The sequence below is a fragment of the Botrytis cinerea genome, chromosome 8 (assembly GCF_000143535.2).
Source record: "Botrytis cinerea B05.10 chromosome 8, complete sequence".
NCBI lineage: Eukaryota > Fungi > Ascomycota > Leotiomycetes > Helotiales > Sclerotiniaceae > Botrytis > Botrytis cinerea.
Window position 1 is genome coordinate 1,268,377 of NC_037317.1, and position 22,385 is coordinate 1,290,761.

Below are 22,385 nucleotides of genomic sequence, written 5' to 3' on the forward strand. Positions count from 1 at the left end.
TTTTATGTTTATGTATTTAGTTACTGGCTAAGAAAGAGGCTAGCTACCTACCGGTAGGTGAATAGGTATCTCATATCATATCATATCATCTCATCTCATCTCATCTCATCTCATTTGTGAGAGCACTACAAAATCAAAAATCAAAAATCAAAAATCAACACACACATACACACACAAATATATTATACTTTTTCTTCTTTTTCTTTTTCTTCTTTTTCTTTTTCTTTTTCATTCCTTCATTCGCTCATAGAGTAAGTATATAGATAGGTAGTTATTAGTATTAATAGCATACCTACCTAGCATAGGTACCCAGCCCAGCATCCATCATCAATCAATCAATCAATCAATCAATCAGTCAGTCGGGCACACCCGTCCCTCGTTCCCCGTCCCCCTACACACACATAGTATAGAGTTTATTATCTTCCCTCCCTCCCTACCCGAGCTACCCTACCCTACCCTACCCTACCCTACCCCTACCCTATCTCGAGCCCCATGCAGAAAGAAAGAAAGAAAAAAAGAAGAAGAAGAAAAAAGTATAAAATATTACAATGGAAGAAATGATGACGACATATCTATCGCTCTTGAGTTTTTTATCGAGGTGTTTATTTATTTATTTGTTTGTGGCGGGTGCGTGGGTGGACAGGCGGGCGGATCTGTTGGTGGTTCTCCCCGGTCGAAAGATTTGGTTAGTTCGGTTGGTTCGGTCGGTCAGTCGGTCAGTCCAGCTCCCGCGGTCAAGTCCACCTCTGGGAATGAAATGGAAGGAGAGGAGAGGAAAGGGAAGGAAAGGAAATTTTTATGGCTGTTGGTTTGGGTGTGTGTGTGTGTGTGTGCTTTGGGAGTGGGATGGTTGGGGTGGGGTGGGGTGGATGGGATGGGATGGGATGGGAAATCATTATATCGCAATTTCATATATGTCATGATATATCATGATGTAGCATTGCATTGTGTATCAGATGGAATGTGATGTGATGCGATGTGATGTGATGTGATGCGATCTGATGTGATGAAATTTTGGGTATGCTATAGCGTTTTAATACACAAGGGATAGATATGATGGGAAATGGTTGGGTGGGATGGAAACATGGGATGTTTATGAGTATGAGTGTGGATGTAGGTGGATATGGATGGATGTGGAATTCATATACTTTTTTTATTTTATCTATCTATCTATCTATCTTCTTTATGATCGTAGGTATGTATGTGTGTATACCGCGCAAGAGAAAAGAAAAGAAGGCACGAGATTTCAAGGGTTGGGAAATCGATTGGAGATGTTCTCACCTGTTCTGTTCTGTTCTGTCCTGTCTATCCTGCCCTGTCCTGTCCTGTCCTGTCCTGTCCTGTGGATTGGAAGTTGGAGAATGGAGAATGGAGAATGGAGAACAAGAGACGGGATTGTTTTCGTGGTTCGTTCGTCACAACTACCTGACTAAATACCTAGGCTCGGCTATGTGACAGCATAGGATGTATGACAGGAGAGAAGAAGAGAGGATAGGATAGGATAGGACACAATAAAACACAACAAAACAGGGCAGGGCAGGGGCAGCTACGGTCAATTTTGGGGTCTTGTTTTGACAAAAAAAAAAATTCTTTCTTATTTTTACAAAAATAAAATCATTTCATTGGTGAGTGGTGAGTGATGAGTGATGAAGGATGGATCTGGTTATTTGATTTGCGGGATGGGATGGGATGGGATGGCTGGATTGGATTGGATTGGATTTTGATGTTGGAAGTTGGAAGGTTGGAAGGTTGGTACGTTTTATGTGTAAAAACAAGATATTGACTGGTTGGATGGTTGGATGGCTGGCTGGCTGGATGGCTGTGGTTTGCGGTTGGGTTTGATTATATGGTGAGGGGTAGGTAGGTAGGTACGCTGTTGATATATAGAAGGAAGGGAGGGAGGGAGGGATTCCGTAGTTTATTGTTTTTTGTCGTTTTGCTTGATGTTGAGAATAAAATTTATTGATTTTGGAAATTTTGAGGTTACTTACTTGCTTGCTTTCACGGTTGGTGTGGTGCTTAAAAGGATAGGATAGGATATATCGAGTGAGTGAGTGGTTTTAAATGTAAGGAGGGAAGGAAGGAAGGAAAGAGAGAAAGAAGGTGATTATACGATTGCTTTGGTTTGGGTTATTTACTTATGATTTTGATTTTGGATCTTGCTTTGGAGAATACACAAGAAGATTAGAGATTATATCATCGTGAGGATTTACGGGTTGAAGGAGAGGATAGCAAAGGAAAGGAAAGGAAAAGAAAGGAAAACAGGAAAAGGATTCATTCACCTGTCTTATTAACAAGAGCATTTTGTGAATACCTTCGAAAACGTCATACGAGGATTTGGTACCAGAAGAATTTCTATCCATCCATCTATACATCTCTTCGAATTCACAATCGACACGACGACTGCGTATTTACCAACTTCTACACGAACTCAACTCACTTATACACTCCTCACTCCAAATACAATATACAATATACAATATAGAACATACCAACGCACGAAGAGATAAGCAAAGAACCAAAAATGTCAATCCTCGAACGTATCAATCCGCTTGGATACGGCGTAGGACGTACAACACATGCCCTCTGGCGATTTCTCCAATTCGTATTGGCACTCACAGTCATCGGATTATACGGAACGGATCTCGCAAATGCGAATAAGCAACACAAATATTCAGATGGAAAATGGGTATGTTCCCTTCGCTTCTCCTCCCTCCCCTCCCCCCCAGATTCCTAGCAAACTAACCCCCCCCATCCAGGTCTACGCCGTCATAACCGGCACCCTCTCCGCGCTCACCTCACTCCTCCATCTCGTCCCGCTCTTCAATCTCATCCCCGTCCTGTTTCTCTGGGATGCTGTCATCTTCATTCTCTGGATTGCCCTCTTTGGTCTCTTTGGAAATATGTATATAGGTGAGAAAGCGGAAGGCGATGCAGGCGTACAGAGGATGAAAAACGCAGTGTGGGTCGATTTGGTAAATGCGCTGTTGTGGGCGGGGAGCGTGGCGGGGATGGTGCTTTTTTGGAGTCGGGAGAAGAGGACGAGGTGGACGGGGAGAGCGAGGGGGAGGAGTGGAAGTCCGGGGGTTTGAGGGGAGAGGATGCGGAGATGCGGTGGGATGGGAATGCTATCTTAAGGTTCGGGATCGGTTAGGGGCGAAAGAGTGAATATTTCTTTTGGTTTACTATGGGTTGGGTGTCATGGATGGATACCCCGAAATTCATAAAGTACACGAATCGTCTCGGAGACCTACCTACCTACATAGAATCCAACAACTGGAGATCGAGGTTAAAGACATCGGCGAAGGGAATGTTGGAGAGAAGGAATTTCTTTCGGTTTGAATTGCGAAATATACCATTTTGATAAGGAAAGGAAAGGAAAGGAAAGGACCTCAACGTTAGATGGATACCAGAATAGTTTTGGTTTTAGTTTTAGTTTGGTTTAGTTTGCTTGTTTCGATACCCACCCTTTGTATGAATGAAGTATAAGAAAGAAATGAGTTTATTTATTATGTTTATATTTATCAACATTTTATATGTTTATTATACTTTTGCGCGGTACGTACTTGATTGATGAGTATGTATTCTTTCTATTCATATTATCTAGATATTCAATCAGCTCAGTACCCATCCAGACCCTCCTTTCCCCATCTCCCTCCCTCCCCACCAATCCCCCCCCTCTCCTCAAAACTTTCTCTCCATCTCCATCTCCATCTCCAACCCCCAAAACAAAAACCTCCTCCTCCTCCCTAAACTACAAAAATCCTGCAAAAAAATCTTGGAATGGATGGATGGATAGATAAATGAAAAAAGCAAAAAGGAAATGATCCGGAGATCGAAGTAATTAATTGCCCGTTCTAGGAATCGAACCTAGGATCTCATCATTACGTTACTAGTGATGCGCTTTACCGCTAAGCCAAACGGGCTGCTGAATTCAGTTTGTGCTGAATGTGATAGGTGGGTGGCGCAGAGGGAATTATGTTTATGTGGTTTTGGGGATGTGGGGTTTCAGGGGGTTGGGGAGGGAGATGGGGGATTGGAAAATAAAGAGGAATGGAAATAGAGATTTGATTTGAGTTGAGTTGAGTTTTGAATGGTTGGATTTGGATGGTTGGATGAATAGATAGATGAGTGAATGATATCGAGGGGGGGGTGGGGGGTTTAGATTGTTTTGCTTTCTTTTGGTGGTGGGTGGGTGAGAGATATGTTGATTAGGTGGGTGGGTAGGAATTCGGTGGATTGGGTTGTGTTGAGAGATGCTGAGATGCTGAGATGCTGAGATGAGGGGTAGATGTTATTTTATATTTGGGGAGTAGAAGTGAAGTAGGTTGGTTGGGTTTGGGTTTGGAGATGGGGGTTTTCTAGATCGTTAGGTATACGTATACCCAGATGGACGGGTATTTATTTTGATCAATTCGTGGTATTTGTTCATGGGGTTATTAATATTTTGTTTGTGTGAATGGGATCCCCAAATCTCGCCAGAGGATCCGCGTAGCTGGATAGGAGAATATTCGATCTTTGTCGTCGCTTATACATCTCAAGATAGGTGGTAGGTTGGTGTTTGAGGTTGGAAATCGGGGTGGTTCTCCGAGGGAGGTTCTTGATGCAATTGCGTTTGATGGTCTAAGTGAATGTTGTAAAACTGGTCTTCTTTTTGCTCATGGCTACCTAGTAAAGAATGACGGACCATTACCATCTCTATCCATCCTCTCCAAACGATATATTGTAGCCTATTTCATGATAAATCCCAAGTTTTGGTTACCCGGGCAGATTTCCATCGTAGACAAGCAAGTTCACGTTCAAAAGTATGATATAAATACCTTGGATTATTCTCATCATGTTCTATGATACGAACATCAACTTTCTACTCTTCATTATTACCCAAGACGACAACAAAGATCTCAAAGCTCGAATGTTCATTATCACGATTTCGTATACCTAGATTACATTTTTTTTAGAATATCGAAATTCGGACTCGATATCTTAATATCTCGAGCCTTGTACCAAAACAATGCCTCGACGACATCATGGCGGAGCAGCCACGGGATCCCAAACTTCCTCTCTATCGTCTTGTGAGAAAGCACGGTATTAGAGGGGTCACGAGGGAGTGAGCGCCAAGAAACCGTCGAGAGGCTTAAGCAGATCGTCAGCGATTTGTAACCTGATAACCAACTTTTCTTGAAACCTAGTGGGGATGAATGGGAACTAATGAGTCTACTCAGCCTCAAAACCGATAAATAAATAAAAAAGATGTACGAGGTTTTGCAGAAGGTACAACAAGTGAAAATAAGACCTGAAGACTAGACGTTGATGGTGGCTTAGCGGAAAATTATACTTTCCGGTGGGCAGTGATGGGTGATTCGAATAAGACACGCGCGAAGCACGCGAAGCAGCCACGTGCTAGGCGGTTCCGGGAAGGATAAGAGTATGGATAGGACATGAAAGAAATATATACAGTCATCGTAGATATACCCCAAATGAACAGCAATCGAAAAAATTAATGAGAGAAAACTGGATGGTAGGACTGCAGCTGAATATCTGGGATACAGGTTCCCATGCAAGATGTCTTCAACATGTCCCCGTGGTGTAGGCGAGGAGTAAAATATATTCCCCAGCTAATTAGACCTTTCGTATTGGAGAGATGAAATTAGCCATACTATCTTCTCTCTTCTTACCCGTGTAGAAATGACATCTAATTCTTGGATAATGAGTATCGTGTATCCCGTCCTCTGTATACTCAATACCTTTAATTTGGATTCCATATCGATATCGATTTGAGGATAGTAGAGTAAGTATGAAGAAATTGCAAGTTCGCATCTGGGCATCTGGGTCTCAGGGATCGCTAAGTCGTGCTCTGGGTCTGTATCGATAGTGAGTCTGTAGATGCGAAGCAAGAATTTCGGATGCGGAAAGAGGTGATGGGGTGCCTTTGATTGATAATGGGTTTGGTTGGCTTATTCGGTCTGTTGGGAATGCAGACGGAATATCTTCTTTGCTTTTCTGTCTTCCTGAGTATTGTTTTGGGTGCGGAATCATATGTGAGTAGCTGTCTATCATTTGTGTTGTGTGGAAATGATATGTGCATGTATGCTGATAGTAGTATTGTAGATAGTCCGGTTCGCTAGCCAATCTTAACATATAAGGAGATTGGCAGTTGTGCTCCAGCTGTAGAGCAGTGCTTTGATATGAGATATTGAGTTAAAAAGCTTCGATAAGTCTAATACCAGCTCCACAGTAGGGGCTTTAGATTGAATATAAACTCCATAGAATATAGTATATTGAAATGAATTTACTTATATCTGGTACCTCTCTGCGTCCACACGTATTCCCAGCTTTCATTCCTATTCATCCACTCCTATAGGGGTATTTACTACCTTTCTCTATTATTCCGGTTATTCTCATTCTTATTAACATATTTGTCATTTGTCATTTCTCACCTGTGAACAATTCAACTCTAGCTAGAAGAAGAACCATGGTTGGTTACAGACACATGGTGAAAACAAGCAGGAGTTCCCACTTGATGACTACCTACTTTAATTACAACTATAACCCGTACGCTGTTATCTTAATTTTCTTCACCCCATTCATCTTTCTTGAGTACCCATGTGGAGAGAGGGAAAGTTTGACTCCGTCGTGGGATTGTAGTTGTTGTCAATCTTCAGAGGACAGTTGGAATTGTGCGATGACAACAAATGGCCCATATTGACAATTATAGGCGAGTTCATTTCCGACGTTCGATAAATACAATGTCGCCATGCCACTCTTACTGTCATTTTAATACACGAGATTGTACTTCTTTAGCACCGGATGATTCGACATCGAAAGGAATCGCTTAATTCGACTAGAAGATGGAAACTCTTATTCCCGTGCAGAATTGATGAGAGCTTTCTCCCTGACTTCATTTGATAGCCCTCTATTAATGGTGCTTTTAGATCTATCAAACTTGTGTGAATGACGAGTTTCGAGAATAAAGCTGCCATTTATATACTTTCGCCATACCATCTGGACTGCTCAACTATCGAATACTGGGAACGAGATCTCAACTGGAGTGAATAGCGTTTCAAGTACTCCTAGTCTCTTTTGTAGCTCAGTACAGTCAAGGGGTTGAAAAATTATTCGATATGGTATATAAGGAAACTTGCCGGCTCTTTGATTTGAGAGATGTAGTTGATAGATAGCGCCAGCGAACATGACGAAGGACATTGACGCTTGATTTTGCAATCGAAATATTAACGATCGAACTGATAATATTGGCCACTTGGCTGACAATCTGAACTATTGTGTATGTTGGATATCTTTTTCGTTGAATTGCACTTGGTATTTCTAACATGTAATGGTTATTAATGTCGACAAAATCTATTGCAATCATTCCCTGGCTGTTGGGCTGGTAGACTATGAAAAAATTCTTCTGAGAGTTATAACTTGCAGTAAATGAGTGTATGGATAAAAGGGACTGGAAAGGCCCGGAACAACGCTGGTGTTATTTTGGTCTTTCTTGCCCCATCCCTCCAATTCCTACCACGATATACCCTTGATCTGCATTCTTCATTACTCTGTTAGAACCTGCATGCTACTAAGACTTTTTTTTTTTTTAGGTAGCCATGAACTACCCGAATGCTAGTAATTGTATAGAATATCTGGTATGTGGACTTGAGGGGTTATGGGGTGTGGATATCATCGTAAACCACCAGTTTCTTGTCTTCACATGTATTGTTTCCGCATCGTCAACTATATGATCTGGAGGATATTCACTCTCAACTGTGTATCTGACCTCCAAATCATAACCGGGTATATAAAACTTGCAACTTTTTTTTGTAAGGCGCAAAATCGGCGGAGTAGAATCGCTCAATTTAGGTAATGAGACATTCTAAAACGAGTCAGGTAACAAAATCTTGCTTGCAAAGCCACTGAGAAATTTGATAAGATGGACGCTTTCGATTTAATCATTGAATGCTAAATCTGAACTGTTGTTGTTCTAACCACCCGGTTGTTAATGGCGTCAAATTTCAAGCATGAACTACTACCATTGTCGCACTTGGAATTTGATAATAGACAATATTGACAGGGGAGGAAAAATTCCCATTTCTTGAATTCAAACTTGCCCCAACAAGACGTAGTATGCACTGCTACAGTATATTGAAAGGCAAAGGAAAAGCGTTCATGTATTCTTGAATTTAATAAGAACCTACGTCAAACACGGGGTCAATCTCATTATTCATACTCAACAACACGAAGTCTCACGAATCTGACAAAAGACGTCGACATTAAATCCCAACCCATCCCAGCCTCCTCTCCACCACGTACAATACGACGCGAGAATATCTGACACAAATCAAAACGCAGAGGAAGAAGAAGGATTGATCCTCCAAGACAACAGCTCGATGATTCAGATAATTCTGAAACGTATGTCCCATCGATCATTACTATGTTCGTCGTTCTCGGGTTGCATGCTGACATTTGAGACGGGGCACTCAGGGTATAGAGATTGAGGTAGGCATGTCACATGTCCTTCTATTTAGATGCGACAGTATGCATGAGCACTTGCTCAGTAGAAGGTTTGCTGGCGAAAGAAAACTATTGTGCCAGCTTGATTATGAAGGATGGTTCGCTCAGCCGTATATGTATATATTCCAAGCCATTGAATCCATGAACTACATCATTGTGGCGGGGAGACAATATTTTCTTCTTCGATTCAAGAACTCAACAAAAACGCAAAACCAAAAGCAAACATGCCCATAAATGGAGAAATCTTATCAGAGCCATGTGAATCAAAGAGTAAAGAAAATCAGCACCGTATATTTATTATACTCAACACCGAATCTTCCATTCATAAAAGCGGAATCTCCTCAGCCCTAAATACGATCTCCTTCATTAATCTCACACCCGTCGCACAAATCTCCCCAGCGCCACACAACTCAGGTCCCAGGCACAGAGTTTGGATACAGCCCGTAGGCTATAATGTGTACAAGCCCTAGTCGGAGCGTGAAAATGCTGTGATCCGTAACTCTGCATATTCAGTGCATGAAAGTCTGATTTGGCGGGATGTAAATGTTACCCCTGGCTAATAAGAAAGTATGTATAACTTTTTGATCTTGAAAAAGAGGAAGCGTTTATTGTATTATGAGGTGTGTTCTTAGCAGAATTCGGTGCTTATCACGAGATCAGGCTAGCTATTTAGGCATTAAATTGGCTAAAAACACACCTGGAATAGCCTAATACCGCACTCCGGTAACGTTTGTATCACAGGTGCCTTTCCGTGAAATTGATAATGGTAAGTAAGGTTCCAACCAAATGCTAATTGTTTATTAATCCATCTCATCAATATTCCACCAAAACAACAGATCCCTAGTAGATATACACATCATACACATAGAGCCCCTACTCATCTAGTCCAGACAACAAACTCTGCTTTATACATCCCACAAACTCAGGCACAATAACAATAACAATAACAATAACACAACAACCCAACTCCCCTCACAAAAGCTCGCACAGATCTCTCCTCCGATCACCAATTACCCAACGAGCAATTTTAACCATAAACCATATCTGTGGGCCATGGAGCACGATAGCTCGCCGAACAAATCTCCACATGGCGTGCTAGTCGGTTCTACAGGGGAAGTTTTACGGGTACCTGCTTGCACACCGGCACGAAAATTTTAGAAGAAACCTTGATTAAAGGTGGTGCTATTCTTTAAGGTTCTTTTTCTCCTCGTGATTGTGGAGATGCTGGGAATGTTAATGTGTTTGCTTGCATCTTTTGTTAGTGGAGAGTGTGAGTGGTTTGGGGAGCTAGGGAATGAGAAGTGGAGGATGTGAAGGGAAGGGGGGCGTTCATGCGATGGGAAATTGGATAGCACAGTTGCTATTGTTCACCATGATTTGAGTCATTTTGATCTCCAGAGGGGATCTCGTTTGTTTGTTTTCACGTTTTCACCGATAAACATGGAAAGATAGATAGAATAAGTTTACCAAATATTAATATTCTCCCAATCCATTACACGAATATATTCGTGAAAAGTAATCTATAGCTGTTCTCGTTCATATACGTCTTATCGTACAGAATAAAATCTCAACGACGCATTCACTTTTTTGACAAGATATTCTCGAAGTAAATGTGACCAAAATACTCAAAACCAAAATACAAATTCCAAAAGTAACCCTCCAACCCCTATCCTGCGATATCCATCATTACACCATCGACTCTGTAATCATCCTTCTCCACTCATCCCTCAATTGACCAAAATCTCTTACAAGAAAAGAGCAGCGGCACCAGCCAAAAGACCGACCATTGGGATACCGGTGGCGGCAGCTCCGTTACCAGATGCACTGGCGCTGGAGCTGGAGCTGGAGGAGGAAGAGCCGGAGGAGGTTTGGCTAGCAGCGGAAGCAGAGGTAACCAAGCCAGTTCCAGTGGAGGTGGTGGTACCGGTAACGGTGGTGGATGAACCGGTAGAGGTGAAGGTGGAAGTAGCGGTAGAGGTGGTGGAAGAAGCGGATCCTGAGCTCGAGGTTAGAGAGCTGGTTCCAGTGGTGGAGGCAAGAGAACTCGAACTGCTCGAGCTTGCACTCGAGGAGGAGGAGGAGGAGGATGATGATGAAGAGGTAGAAGAAGCTGAAGAGGAAGTAGAGGACGCACCAGTGTAACCTGCAAGAGTGCTGCTTGCGCTGGAGGCTACTCCATTGACGGTGAATTGTTGGGATTGAGCCAAAATTTGCTCCGCCTTTCCTGGGCTGACGAAGTTGATCTGGTAGTTGCCACCGGTTGGCAATTGGAGACCGGAAACACTCTCGGATCCCTTGCTGATGTCAACGTTGGTGAAGAGAACATCACTGAGAGGTGGGTTCGATGCCATGTGGACGAGGTAGATATCGACGGTTTGGGGATCAGTAGAGACTGAAGTCCAGGTGATAGTTTGAGCACCATCGCTGAGATCCCATTCTCCGTTGGTGGATGGGGAGGTGATGTTGATAGCTTGAGCAATTGCGAAGAGCGCAGTGAAAGCGAGAGCGTAACGAGCCATTGTAAAGGTATTGTGTTTTGTTTTGGGAGAATTAAAAATTGGTAATAGTAGTTGAGCGAGTGTTGATTAGATTGTCACGAACGAAGGACAAGATTTGTATGAACAATTAAGATGTAACGGAAAAACGAATGTCTGTTGTTTAAGAAGCTGAGGCGGATGGTGGGATTAAGAATGAAAGAGGATTGAGTGAAGTAAATGTAGTAAAATGCACGAAAATCAGATACTCATCTAGGATAAGGTAGGATTAAGGCGGGAAACTATTAAAAGTACTTCGGGATAGGAACACGAGATTCTGAACTTCGCCCACTCGGGCAATATTCATGAGTTTCCAACATATATCCTTGCAATCCCAGTCCTCTTGGCAGGTACCGCGGACTTCGTAAACAAGCCATCATCTTTTTCTTGCTTGTCTGTCGCTTGCTTTTTTCTTCTGCTCTTCTCAAAATTGCCTAGGAGCAAATGGCTAATCTGATCATCTCATTAACCGTTCCTATGAGAAGAGGCGTGATTCTCTCGTATTGATTTCTGACATGCCAAGTAACCGATTCAGGGGAACGAAAATCGCCGTATTGGGCGAGAAGGCACGAAGATGTACCAGACGAGTGGAATAGCATACTTCGTACGGCACGCAAACAAAGCTATCCCTATGCAATGTCAGGACTCCGTAGATGATTGCCAGTTCTCTTCTCAGTCTTCTCAGTACGAGAGAGTTTTTCCTGGGATATGTCGAATGCCAAGCTTCTTAAGAAGCTTTTACGGAGTAGACGAATTAATTTCATTTGAGGTCCGTCGTATCAGAAGATTCTTGAGCAGGCTTGCAAGCTTGCGGGAGAACACATGCGGTATCTTGCTTACAAATCACAATATGATTGGAGCACGTAGATTGAAAATTGATCGTTATCATTCTCACCACAGGGGTCAAATGTTCGAAGAACCACTTATAAACCCTACCATCCGTATTCAAATTTCCATTTCCCGTCAACACCGAGCATTGAAATTTCTGGATAAGTGTCATAAGCATAATTTTAATGCTTGATTAGTGTGGGTGATGATCAGTGCCCTGATTCCCTGAACTCTCATTATCAACCAAGCTCGGCCAAGTTGAGTGGTAGTGGCCGAAAGGGATCGGCATTTTGCATCCCAAATTTCTTGCTAAAAGGTGTGCTAAACTCTCAAAAGGATGAGCAAAGTTGTTCTAAGAAGTCAAAGCAAGGGTGATAAGGGTGATAAGTGTCTAGTGATAACTATTTAATCTACTCGCCAGTCTCACCTAAACCATTCTTCGGGCTTGCTCGCTTGAAGCCTTTGGGTTTGAATGGACGAAGAAGAAATCCGCAATTACGATGTCCAGTCGTTTCTCCTACTGTGGCACACCGATTCGTTGGATGCCTGTATCGTATTGCATATTGTTTCAATGACTATTTACTTCACCCGCTGAATGTATCAAAAAACTTCTAAAGGTTCCACAAACAACCGGCTGGAAGTTGACAGCTAATCAATTGTTTTACCAGTAGTTGCTGTCAAGTTTGCATTTGGTTACATGAGGCTCTGATTTACGACGCCGGTGAAGATTAATAGTATCTCAAGCTTATCTACGAAACCCTAGATAGATAGCCGTAGGGTCGGAGAAGTGCGACCATTCACACTTGGCTCAGCCATGCAGCCAGCCCGTATCATGAATCGGATACAAGTACTTGCTACATGATCCATTTTTAAACCTCGTATCGGGCTTCCTACTCATTCCAAAGCGCATTTCGAACGTTTCCTACCTGCCATTATCGGGGTTTCCAGAAATCGAAATGCATCATGTCCATTTACAACATTTTCCATACCATCCATTTCCCCAACGCTAAAAGAACACATGACCCACAGATAGGCAGCATAATCCTCAAGTCTTCCAACCACCCCAATGTGTTTCTCGTATTGCTTTTTCCCCGGCTACTTATTGAATCTTTAAATCTATATCCCGATATTACAATCTAGAAGTCGAGTATTTTTAAGTCTAGAGTCCCTCGTCCCTTAAAATAGCCTATATCGTATATTCTTCTAGACGTTTGAAATGCCATACGATACCAATACATTCTGACTGTAAACTCTATTCTGACACTCTCCCCTTGACCCAATCCAAGCCCTTCATCTCGTATTCTACACCCACACGATCACTTTGCAGCACATCGCGAAAATGTTCTCAAGCGATCAATCCTGACTCACCTCGATTCCTCTCAACTTCATGCACTCTTACCACAATCACTAGAGCCCCTACATCTAATCGAATCTTAACTATAAATGATTCTCCAACCTCACCATGCTCAGCAACCTCATAACGGGAAGAAAACCACAGATCTTCAGCTCTAGATTGGGAATATATACTACCGAATTCACCGCCCTCACAACCTGTAATCATCCAGAGCCCTCTACCGAGATTTCCTCTCTATAAATTTCTTCACCGCAAGAACACCATGCCATTTACTCGACTATAGATATACAAATTGACAATCACAACGTGAAAGATAGAGACATCGTTATTGTCAGACTCAAACCCCAAGAACAACGATGACTCTCAATCATCACCACACCTCTTTTTCTCCTTCTCGCTTCTCTCTTCTCTCTTCCCTCTTCCCTCTTCCCTCTTCCCTCTTCCCTCTTCCCTCTTCCCTCTTCCCTCTTCCCTCTTCCCTCTTCCCTCTTCCCTCTTCCCTCTTCCCTCTTCCCTCTTCCCTCTTCCCTCTTCCCTCTTTCCACTTTCCACTTTCCACCATCATCCAATCCCCATCCAATCCCCATTCATCCCCATCGCTTATTCAAAACCCCCCCAATCCCACACCATCCCACCTCGTATACCTCGTGAAAACATAATTCCTGAAAGAACCATTCATCGCTTAACATCTCCTACTTAATAGTGGGGATAAAAATATCCGCTGGTGTTGAGTGCTCACTTTATGCTTTACTTGATTCTGGGTGAAACTACTAGGTAGCGAGGTATCAATGGCCATATCAGGAGCTTGGGATTGATTGACTTCTTGGACTTTAGATGTCAGATTTGATCGTTCGGATTCCAGGAGCTAGACGCCAGATTTTAGACTTCTAAATCTATTGGCATACAGTCAAATTCTACACCAGACACCAGACACCAGACACTTGCATTTGAGTATGAGTATAATTAATTTGATAAAATATCGACATATAAAAATTTATTTGAAATCCCGTGTTATGGGATATAGTATCTACCGTAGTATTCAACCAAACAATATCTGATTCCCAATGGGACCGTTTCGAACTTTTGCTAGCCCATATTCTTCTTATGCTACCATGCATGGCCTACCCATTCCTATGCCGTCTCTATATGGACGTGTCCAACCAATACCAATACATCATTAAGATATACAATGTAATACAATATAATATACAATACAAACTTCCCCTCCTCATCCCCTACCAACCTCAAAAACAAATGAAATCAACCCCCTTCCCCTAAACCAAATCGCTGGTATCAAACCTCTGCCCCCGACTCGTCATTGGCGTCAGAACCTCCACGATCGTCTCCCCAACAATACTTCTTCCCCTCCCTCTCCCCCTCCACTCCTCATCCTCAACACCCTCACTTCTCCCTCTCCCCTCCCTCGAACTCTCCCTGCTACTCGCCGTGCTCGCACTCGAATAACTCTCCTGTCTGCCGTGTTCCGATCCCGCAATCGCGTTTGAATTACTAAACGGGCTTTCTCTCGGACGATCAAAATCCACCGCGCGTCCTTGCACGCTCCCGCTGCGGTTTCTCACAGCGGATCCAGAGGATAGCGTAGGATCATAGTGCATCTGATCTCTCTCGCGTGAAATTCTACGTTCCTGTGTTTGGAGTGAGGCTTTGCGAGACATGCGGAGAGAATCGTGGGTGCGGGATATTTGGCCATGGGTGTAGGCGGTGGAAGGAGTGCGGGAATTAGATTTATAAGCGGGGCGGCCGCGGACGGGGTTCACGGAGCCGGAACGGGAGAGGGAGGGATCGTCGAGGATGGATGTTCGGGTGGTGATGATAGAATTGGCAACGCTGGGTTCGCGGTAGTGGGTGTAAAAGTCGGATTGGGATTCGGCTTCGGAAGGCTGAGTGGGTTGGTAGGAGCGGGATTTTTGGTTGGGTTGTTGTGGTTCTTGTCCGAGGAGGGTGGCGGGTTGGTAGGAGGTTTTGTAGGGAGAGGGGATGGCCGGGACAGGTAGGTCAGGGGAGGAGGATGAGGAGCGGTCGCTGCTGGAAGATTCTTCTTCGGGTGATGTAGATCGTGATCGTCCGGAGAATCGGGGAGGGAATCCAAAGACATGGGTTGGAGCTGGTGCCGTGGGGATCTTGGGAATCTTGGCTTGGTTGTGAGGCGACAGTTCGGCGCTGCCGTATATAGATCCTGCTTGGGATCTAACGCTTGAGTGCTGACCTGCTAGGAACATGAAGTTGCGTGGAACCTCTCCTTGGTAATGTAGTTGAGATACCTCCTCTTCGGATTGAGTTCTGGTCGGAGGCGATTCAGAAACTGAGCGTTTACCAAATTGAGCTTCAACTGGGTTCGATTGCGGCTGGGCCTCCTTGATTGGTGATGGTGGTATGTATGAACCTCCAACATTAGGCAAAGCAGAGCGTCTGATTTCCGCTTCAGAAGGCTGTAAGCGGAGAGGTGATGGCTTATGCTTGATTGATTTGGAAGCCGAGACCTCGCTGGAAGGTCTCGATAAACTAACGTCACTGCTGCTAGCAGCTGACGGACCTCTGATAGCCTCAAGAGCTCTGGAAGTCTCTGTCAAGTCGACCGCAGTTGTTGAGGGTGGACCGAACATTGACTGGGCGGGAGAGTTGCTTCGAGATTGTGAAACACCTCCGAAGAAACCCCTCTCGATTGCTCTAACACCAAAGAGATCACCTTCACCAAGCTCCTCTACATTGAGTCTCTCCTGCGTGCTGTTTGCCTTCTCAAGTTCCTCGATTTTTATATTTTTTGCGAGCCTGGAAATACATTTAGCAAAAGCAACCTCAGTTTGAAGCTTTTATCTTACTTTCTTTTATTGAGCCATACTTTTATCAGGCCAGCGGATAATACGATGAAGATTGCACCACCAAGAACAATGCTATAGAAGATCTATCAGACATGTGTATGTATGAATGTTCATTGTCAAGAGACTTACCCAAACTTGGAAGACAAATCTTGGTTTCCAAACCACCCCATTATGAATAATATTAAATAGCTTTGGTAATTGTGGAAGTCAAACAATACCCATTAAGTGTTTCGAAGTTTAACACGCAATGTGGGAGTCTGGTGATATGGAAAGGTTGAAGAAATCTGGATTCCCTTTTAAAGCCCCACAGGTCGAAAAGTAATGAATGTAAGAAGAAGAAAAAGTTCAAGATGAGAAAGCAATCGCGATGAGCACAGCTTTTATCGGATATGCCAGTAGTAAAATTCCAACGGGACTGCACGAAAACTTAGAAGGGGTCTGAAAGGTCGATCTGGGGCCTTGGTAAAGAAATCGGAATCTTTGAAGCGCGGACCGTGCTTGTACCTGACAGTCAGTTTTTGATGTTTTGCGTTTCAGATGGACGGTTTATTAGATGGATCATGGATAGCCCAGGCGTTGAAAGTGGATCAAATGTGTCTTTCTGGGAATCTGGATGGTAGAGATTTTTGAGGAGGCGTTGAACTTTCAGTGAACGAAAAATATATGAAACGACCGACTGCTGAAGCTCGTCACGATGAGCGAAAGGTAGTCCAAAAGATATCACTCCCCTCGACCTTTACTGATAGAGGTTGCAGCCACAACTTGAGGCCGATTGATGTAGAGATTAGGGCCGTCTGATAGTTATTCACCAGGAACGTGAAAGAGAGAAGAGATATTTGGTTTAAAAGAGTGGATATTTCCCATGAAGGAATAGTTGAAGTAAAGGGTGACGAGTAGAGAAAAAGAAAAATCCAAAAGGAAATTTGAGATTGAGAGAGGATCAGCAGAGCTATTACAACCTTTTTAAAAAGAATACACAGCATCGACTAGATACCGTGCCATGCAATCCTTGAAGCATGTTGAAGTTTGATGGGAGGACCCAACATAAGCAGGGTCGTCTTCCAAGACCAGTCAATGGTCACCCACACTTCACGATGAATGTATAGATTTAGATACAATCATTGGAGTGCCGTCTCACATAGCAAGGCATGTCTGTTCCACAAATGCCACACTGTGTTCGGATTGCTCATCTGGCCATGTTGTGGGGGGAAGCAGCGCTGTGACTGAATAACATCAGAATGTTTGTCCAAGTTGAAGCGATCGCCACTTGAATCACTGGAGATGGAAGAAGTGCCCTGACGCTATCTTTGACCAAGCGCGAGAGCAGATGTGACTAGATGAATTCTTTGGCTGCTCTTTGACTTTTTGCATGCTGGCAGTTTCGAATCATCGTTAAAATTCTTACTTTCGAACGGCGGTAGAATGGCGGTTAACCCTTTTAGTGTGTCGCACCACATGCACATTTGCATGACCCTTGTGGAGATCCAATTTTGGTGTAAAAGAGTAGACACCACCAGCACCAACCGATTCTCTTTCTTTCATCATGGCGCTTGCTTGACCATCAAACATGTTTATTTTGGGTGTGTCTTGTAGCCGTTACTTGATTTGTGGTTGCGATTCTGCAACACCAGAACGCTATCCACGAATCAGTTGGGATGAAATAGGAGATGTTGATCAATGATTATGTGTCGTAATTCTTGAGGGTGCAAGAGCCAACCAGCGGATTCGATCAGATTCACGAGGGAGATCGATCATAGTGGACATCATAGTGGATCTTGAATTTCTTGGCTTCAAGTTCAGTTGGCTGGCACGGCTGGCTGGCTCAGCTGGCTGGCTATACTCCGTCTCGAGTCTCGACTCCTGACTCTCGACGAGTCCGTACTCTGTATGTAATCCAAATGGAGCGTTTCCAGAGAGAAGCAGAACAAACGGTATATCATATACCGTACAATATACCCCCTCCTGCGGAATCCAAACCCTATTAGCCTGCTACTCAATAGTGAAGATTACAATGGATCATAGCTTAAGTTTACCAGTTGGCTGGTTATAGCAGAATACAGAGTATCTGATATCTAGTGTCTGGTACGTAGGTAGTATCTACCCAAAATAGAGAATGCCTCGTCCTTGGAAGAAGCAGTTTAATATATCTCCTCCTCCGAACACGATGGAGCTGAGAGATCATACTTTTAATGCCCCCATTTTTGTGCTATTTGACGATTCATGTAAATATAAAGTCCATACCTCTGCCGGAACATTCAATGACACTTTAATGATGATTGATGCCGTCCCATTCCCAAGCAATTGAAATGAGCTGTACCTTTACTTTGTTCGTGTTGTGCGCACAGATGTGGACCAATTTCGGGCCCGAAATTTCCAAAAGCATATATGTTCGTTTACCTTGCTTGGTAATGTAACCAAAATTCATACATTTGACTACTTGACTACTTGACTACTTGACTACTTGACTACTTGCCAAACAATCTTCCATCCTTGCAGTCAGGAGAACAAGCCTCTATGAGACCATGAACCTCGATCGTACTGTACTATGTGCTATTCTTAGCATCTTCTGGATCTATAAGAAAGAAAGAGCAGAGCCTTTCCAAAAGCCTTTCGACCTTTTGAACTGCCAACAAATATGGCCTGTCCTTTTCGATGCTCTTTTAAGGCCGAAACTTATCTCGCCAAAGTCCACGACGACCTTTTGCAGGGCCGGGACAGTACAGTATCAACAAACACAAAAACATGTAATTTTCATTTTTTGCTTCCTCCATCCCACAAATGCTATTATTTTACATTGGTCCAACCCCCCTTTCCATTTTCATTGACGGAGCTACCTCGTATTGTTTTTCATAAGCCACATGGGATTGTCAATGCTGCTTGGGTCGTATCCTTTTGGATTGGAAGGGTCTTCATACACCTGAATCCCAGCTCACAAACGTTCCTTTTCGTACAACTTTGTGCTTTAATTGGACGGTACCATACCAATCACTGTCTCAGTGGACAGTGACCCGTAATCGCTGTTTATTCGATCTTTAAACGTGAGATTGATGATGAAATTGTTGAAGTTGGTCGTGGTTATGGTATTACCATCGTTGCTCTTTTTTGAAAAAATTTCATCGTCAAGCTCCAAGTGGAGAGTACAACCATGAACCTACATACTACGGGAGATGGTTTCTACAACCAAGTATTGTGCGCGTCCCTAGAATGATCGACATCTTTTCATCCTGTGCGAAAACTTGTTTACGTCGTCTTGGTCTAAAATAGCGCCAGTGGTAGTCTTCTACGGGTGCCCATCGAACGAACGGAGAACTGGAGAGTGCTGGAGAGCCTGTTTCCCCCCAGGAAGGAATTCTCGAGATGATGGTAGATTTCTTTAAGATCTCTTGTAATCTATCTACAACATCCTACCGTGTACTGACGTTAAGATCACTAACAACAATCAAGTAGCAGATGAAGCCCTCGGGAGGCTCTATTTGCAAAATTCCTATTTTTTTTCCCCTCTGAACGAAAGATTTTCTAGTGCAGAAAGCGTTCAAAAGTTGAATATGAGCAAGAATGTACAACGTAATTAGCTTCAACTTAATCTAGACGCTATAAATTAATAGTACTGAACTTTTCGCACAAATCAAACTGAAAAGTTTTCTCTTCACATTCAATCCAAACTCTCCGTCTCTATTTCCAAAAACATTCCCTTCAATACACACTCTCATCTCCAGTCCATAAATATTATCCATTTTGAGTGACTCTCCGTCTCCAATACTCAGATCCTATCTATTTCAATTATACTCTTATCCACATTACCCATTCCCAAATCTCGCCGATTTCCGAATCTCTACGAGGCATGTTTGCAGCGATGAGCAGTAATGTTGAACGTACTGCGAGACGAGATTCAATCTCATCCTCCGTCCCCATTTCAAACCCTATAGAAAGAAACCCTGAACCCGCGACCACTGCCGAGACACAGCAACACTCAACGAACAACAACGCCCTTCGGGAAGAATGCGACAAATTGCGCGAGAAGTTAAGCGCTACGGAATCAACTCTCCTGAAGACAAGAGCCCTTGTGAAGAAATTAACACGTCGTTTGGATGCTGCTAATTACCAATTACCACATGGCGTTGGTGGTCGTGCCCAGAGTAAAGACGAAACCTCTGCTCACGAATATTCTGCAAATCTTTCCCGCAATTCGAAGGGGGCAATAATACTTCTTGGTTACCTTAAAGATGGAGCCTTTAGTGATGAACTTCTTTCCGCTAGGATTCGCCATGAGAACCGTACGTATATTGAAGATTCTCGCAGCCGCACTGATTCTCTCGAAATGCGTTGCAAACTTTGCCAAATAGGCCTTAGTCATAAGAATTCCCTGGAGAGGTTGCGTCATGGGTTAGCGCTGTCAACAGCTACAATTGATCATGCTACGTTTGACCTTAAGCTGGAAGACCAACATCGAGAAAATCTGAATGCAATTCGCTTGAAAATCATACATGAGTGTTTTCGGGCTGGAAATGTTAGAGAAGCCGTAACTCGAGGTGTTAGTTTAGAACATGATGAGAGAGCCAGATATCAACGTGCTCGGGACGAGAGTCTTCGCCAGCGGAACGCAAAATTCAAGGCTCTACATAACAAATATATTGAATGTTATCACTGGCCTTCATCTCGTGATGGGAAATATCGAAGTTATCGGGAGTTTCTTGAAGCGAAAACTGCGGAGGTGCAGTCTCACCCGTACGGGACTAATCGAGAGCGGTTGCATCGACAATACCGGGGACAGGCTAGACTTCATCGTAATGTATCAGTGACTCTCGCTGCTACTGGTAGTAGAGATGCGAATAATGGTAAGAGCTTCGGTGTCCAAGTATCATCTATAGTAAATGCTAACATCAACAGGCTCACAAGTCAGTATGCAAGTTCATCATACCCATCGCGACCAACAGCAGACAAGAGCAATCGACAATACCAATGATAGGCTTGGAGAACCTGAACGATATGGGAGACATCAAGAAGCTCAACTCCAACCTCCAATTTCTGCTCCTACAAGTTTCACCGCCTCGCAATACGGAATTTGAGCGGAACTACAAGCCAGACGAATATGATTCAGATGGTAGTGATTCCACAATGAACATAACAGCCGGAGTGCATGGTAGTTTCAGACTTATCATACCATTGAATTCCACATATAGTAATGATTCCGCACGGAAATCAACAGTTGGAATGCGTAGCGGCGAGGGCAACAATCCCTCATAAGTATCAAATCAAATCGAGGGTTATAATCACCACAATGAGCGTGCTAATCCTGCGGGGCCCTCTAACATCTCTGATAGCTTGAATTGGACACGTTCATCGCATCCCTCATTGTCCTACCACATATTTTCACAACCCACCTCGCTCACCACAACTTCGGCTTCGGGGTCTACCCCAATTCCCCAACCCTCCGCACCAGGTAACCTCGGTGTCCCAGGAAGTTCCACACAACCCCCTCTCGATCCCCTCCAACGCCCATCCAGCCCTCCAGACCCATCAGCATCAATCCGCCCCCACTCCTCACAAACTGCTTTCGAGCTAGCCATTCACTCGAACATAACCAGAAACATGGATCCCAGCCCCGCCGCCTCACCTCCTCCACAATTCGCAATTGCCCACGATCTCTCCCGGAGCCCCAACCCAACAGCCAGCACCCCTCAACAACAATCCCCCGTCCGCAGAATCACTGCGGGAATGTACCCTCTCCCCGATTGGAGCACCGCCGATCCGCGCACCTGGATGTACGAAACCCTTGTCCACCGATGCGGTATTACGGAGTTCGACGCCTACATCATGGCCATGCGATGGATGGGAGGTGGGGTGATTCTGCGTTTCATGAGCTTGCTCGATTGGCAGGTATGCACCACCTTGAAAGATGGATGGTACTTTTGTCACAGGATAAATCAAGGAGTCAAGAGCTTTGCTCTGTCGTTTTGCATTCGTGATCGGTGCTTCGAGATTTCGATACTTTTCGATTGAATTTCCCTTATCTGCTTGATTAAATTGACATCTAAATATTTTGGGGGTTCTCGATGAACTACATAGCGAAGTTTGGAAACCACCCGATATGTACACTAGGCGCATTATGCGTACTGTCGTTATACAATATATAGGGATATAGCTATTACCATCATCATTTTTATTATTATAAGGAATTCGAATAGACGTCTCGTGAATATTAATATCCTCCATCTACGTAACTAGATTTCCTAGCTTCTACCTCCCAACACTCTACACGAGCTCTTCCATCAATGAAAAACACCCTTCAATGACTCGAATTCTCTCTCCCTCCCTCCACCCCTC

The 22,385-nt window shown here is 43.7% G+C and overlaps 5 protein-coding genes across 6 annotated transcripts; 2 read left to right on the forward strand and 3 right to left on the reverse strand.

Annotated features, from left to right (window-relative positions):
* Positions 1–1,923: 1,923 nt before the first annotated feature.
* BCIN_08g03310 (hypothetical protein) lies at positions 1,924–3,527 on the forward strand. The gene is made up of 2 exons (XM_001554591.2): positions 1,924–2,689; positions 2,760–3,527. Exons 1-2 carry the CDS (start codon positions 2,525–2,527, stop codon positions 3,090–3,092), a joined length of 498 nt encoding a protein of 165 aa, XP_001554641.1. The 5' UTR covers positions 1,924–2,524; the 3' UTR covers positions 3,093–3,527.
* Positions 3,528–9,946: 6,419 nt separating this feature from the next.
* BCIN_08g03320 (hypothetical protein) lies at positions 9,947–11,420 on the reverse strand. 2 transcript variants are annotated; one of them, XM_001554587.2, is made up of 2 exons: positions 10,640–11,420; positions 9,947–10,501 (listed from the first exon to the last, which is right to left on the reverse strand). In XM_001554587.2, exons 1-2 carry the CDS (start codon positions 11,022–11,024, stop codon positions 10,251–10,253), a joined length of 636 nt encoding a protein of 211 aa, XP_001554637.1. In that variant the 5' UTR covers positions 11,025–11,420; the 3' UTR covers positions 9,947–10,250. The 2 variants fall into 2 exon arrangements, with proteins under 2 accessions (XP_001554637.1, XP_024550359.1); XM_024694569.1 differs by having other exon boundaries at positions 9,947–11,420.
* Positions 11,421–14,169: 2,749 nt separating this feature from the next.
* BCIN_08g03330 (hypothetical protein) lies at positions 14,170–17,152 on the reverse strand. Its single transcript, XM_001554586.2, has 3 exons — positions 16,191–17,152; positions 16,062–16,133; positions 14,170–16,011 (listed from the first exon to the last, which is right to left on the reverse strand). The coding sequence occupies exons 1-3, from the start codon at positions 16,229–16,231 to the stop codon at positions 14,496–14,498; spliced, it is 1,629 nt and encodes a 542-aa protein (XP_001554636.2). The 5' UTR covers positions 16,232–17,152; the 3' UTR covers positions 14,170–14,495.
* A 2,541-nt stretch (positions 17,153–19,693) lies between these two features.
* BCIN_08g03340 (hypothetical protein) lies at positions 19,694–21,183 on the forward strand. Its single transcript, XM_001554584.2, has 2 exons — positions 19,694–20,896; positions 20,949–21,183. The coding sequence occupies exons 1-2, from the start codon at positions 19,903–19,905 to the stop codon at positions 21,125–21,127; spliced, it is 1,173 nt and encodes a 390-aa protein (XP_001554634.2). The 5' UTR covers positions 19,694–19,902; the 3' UTR covers positions 21,128–21,183.
* Positions 21,184–21,225: 42 nt separating this feature from the next.
* On the reverse strand, positions 21,226–22,217 carry BCIN_08g03350 (hypothetical protein). Its single transcript, XM_024694570.1, has one exon. It carries the CDS (start codon positions 22,164–22,166, stop codon positions 21,672–21,674), a length of 495 nt encoding a protein of 164 aa, XP_024550360.1. The 5' UTR covers positions 22,167–22,217; the 3' UTR covers positions 21,226–21,671.
* Positions 22,218–22,385: the final 168 nt, after the last annotated feature.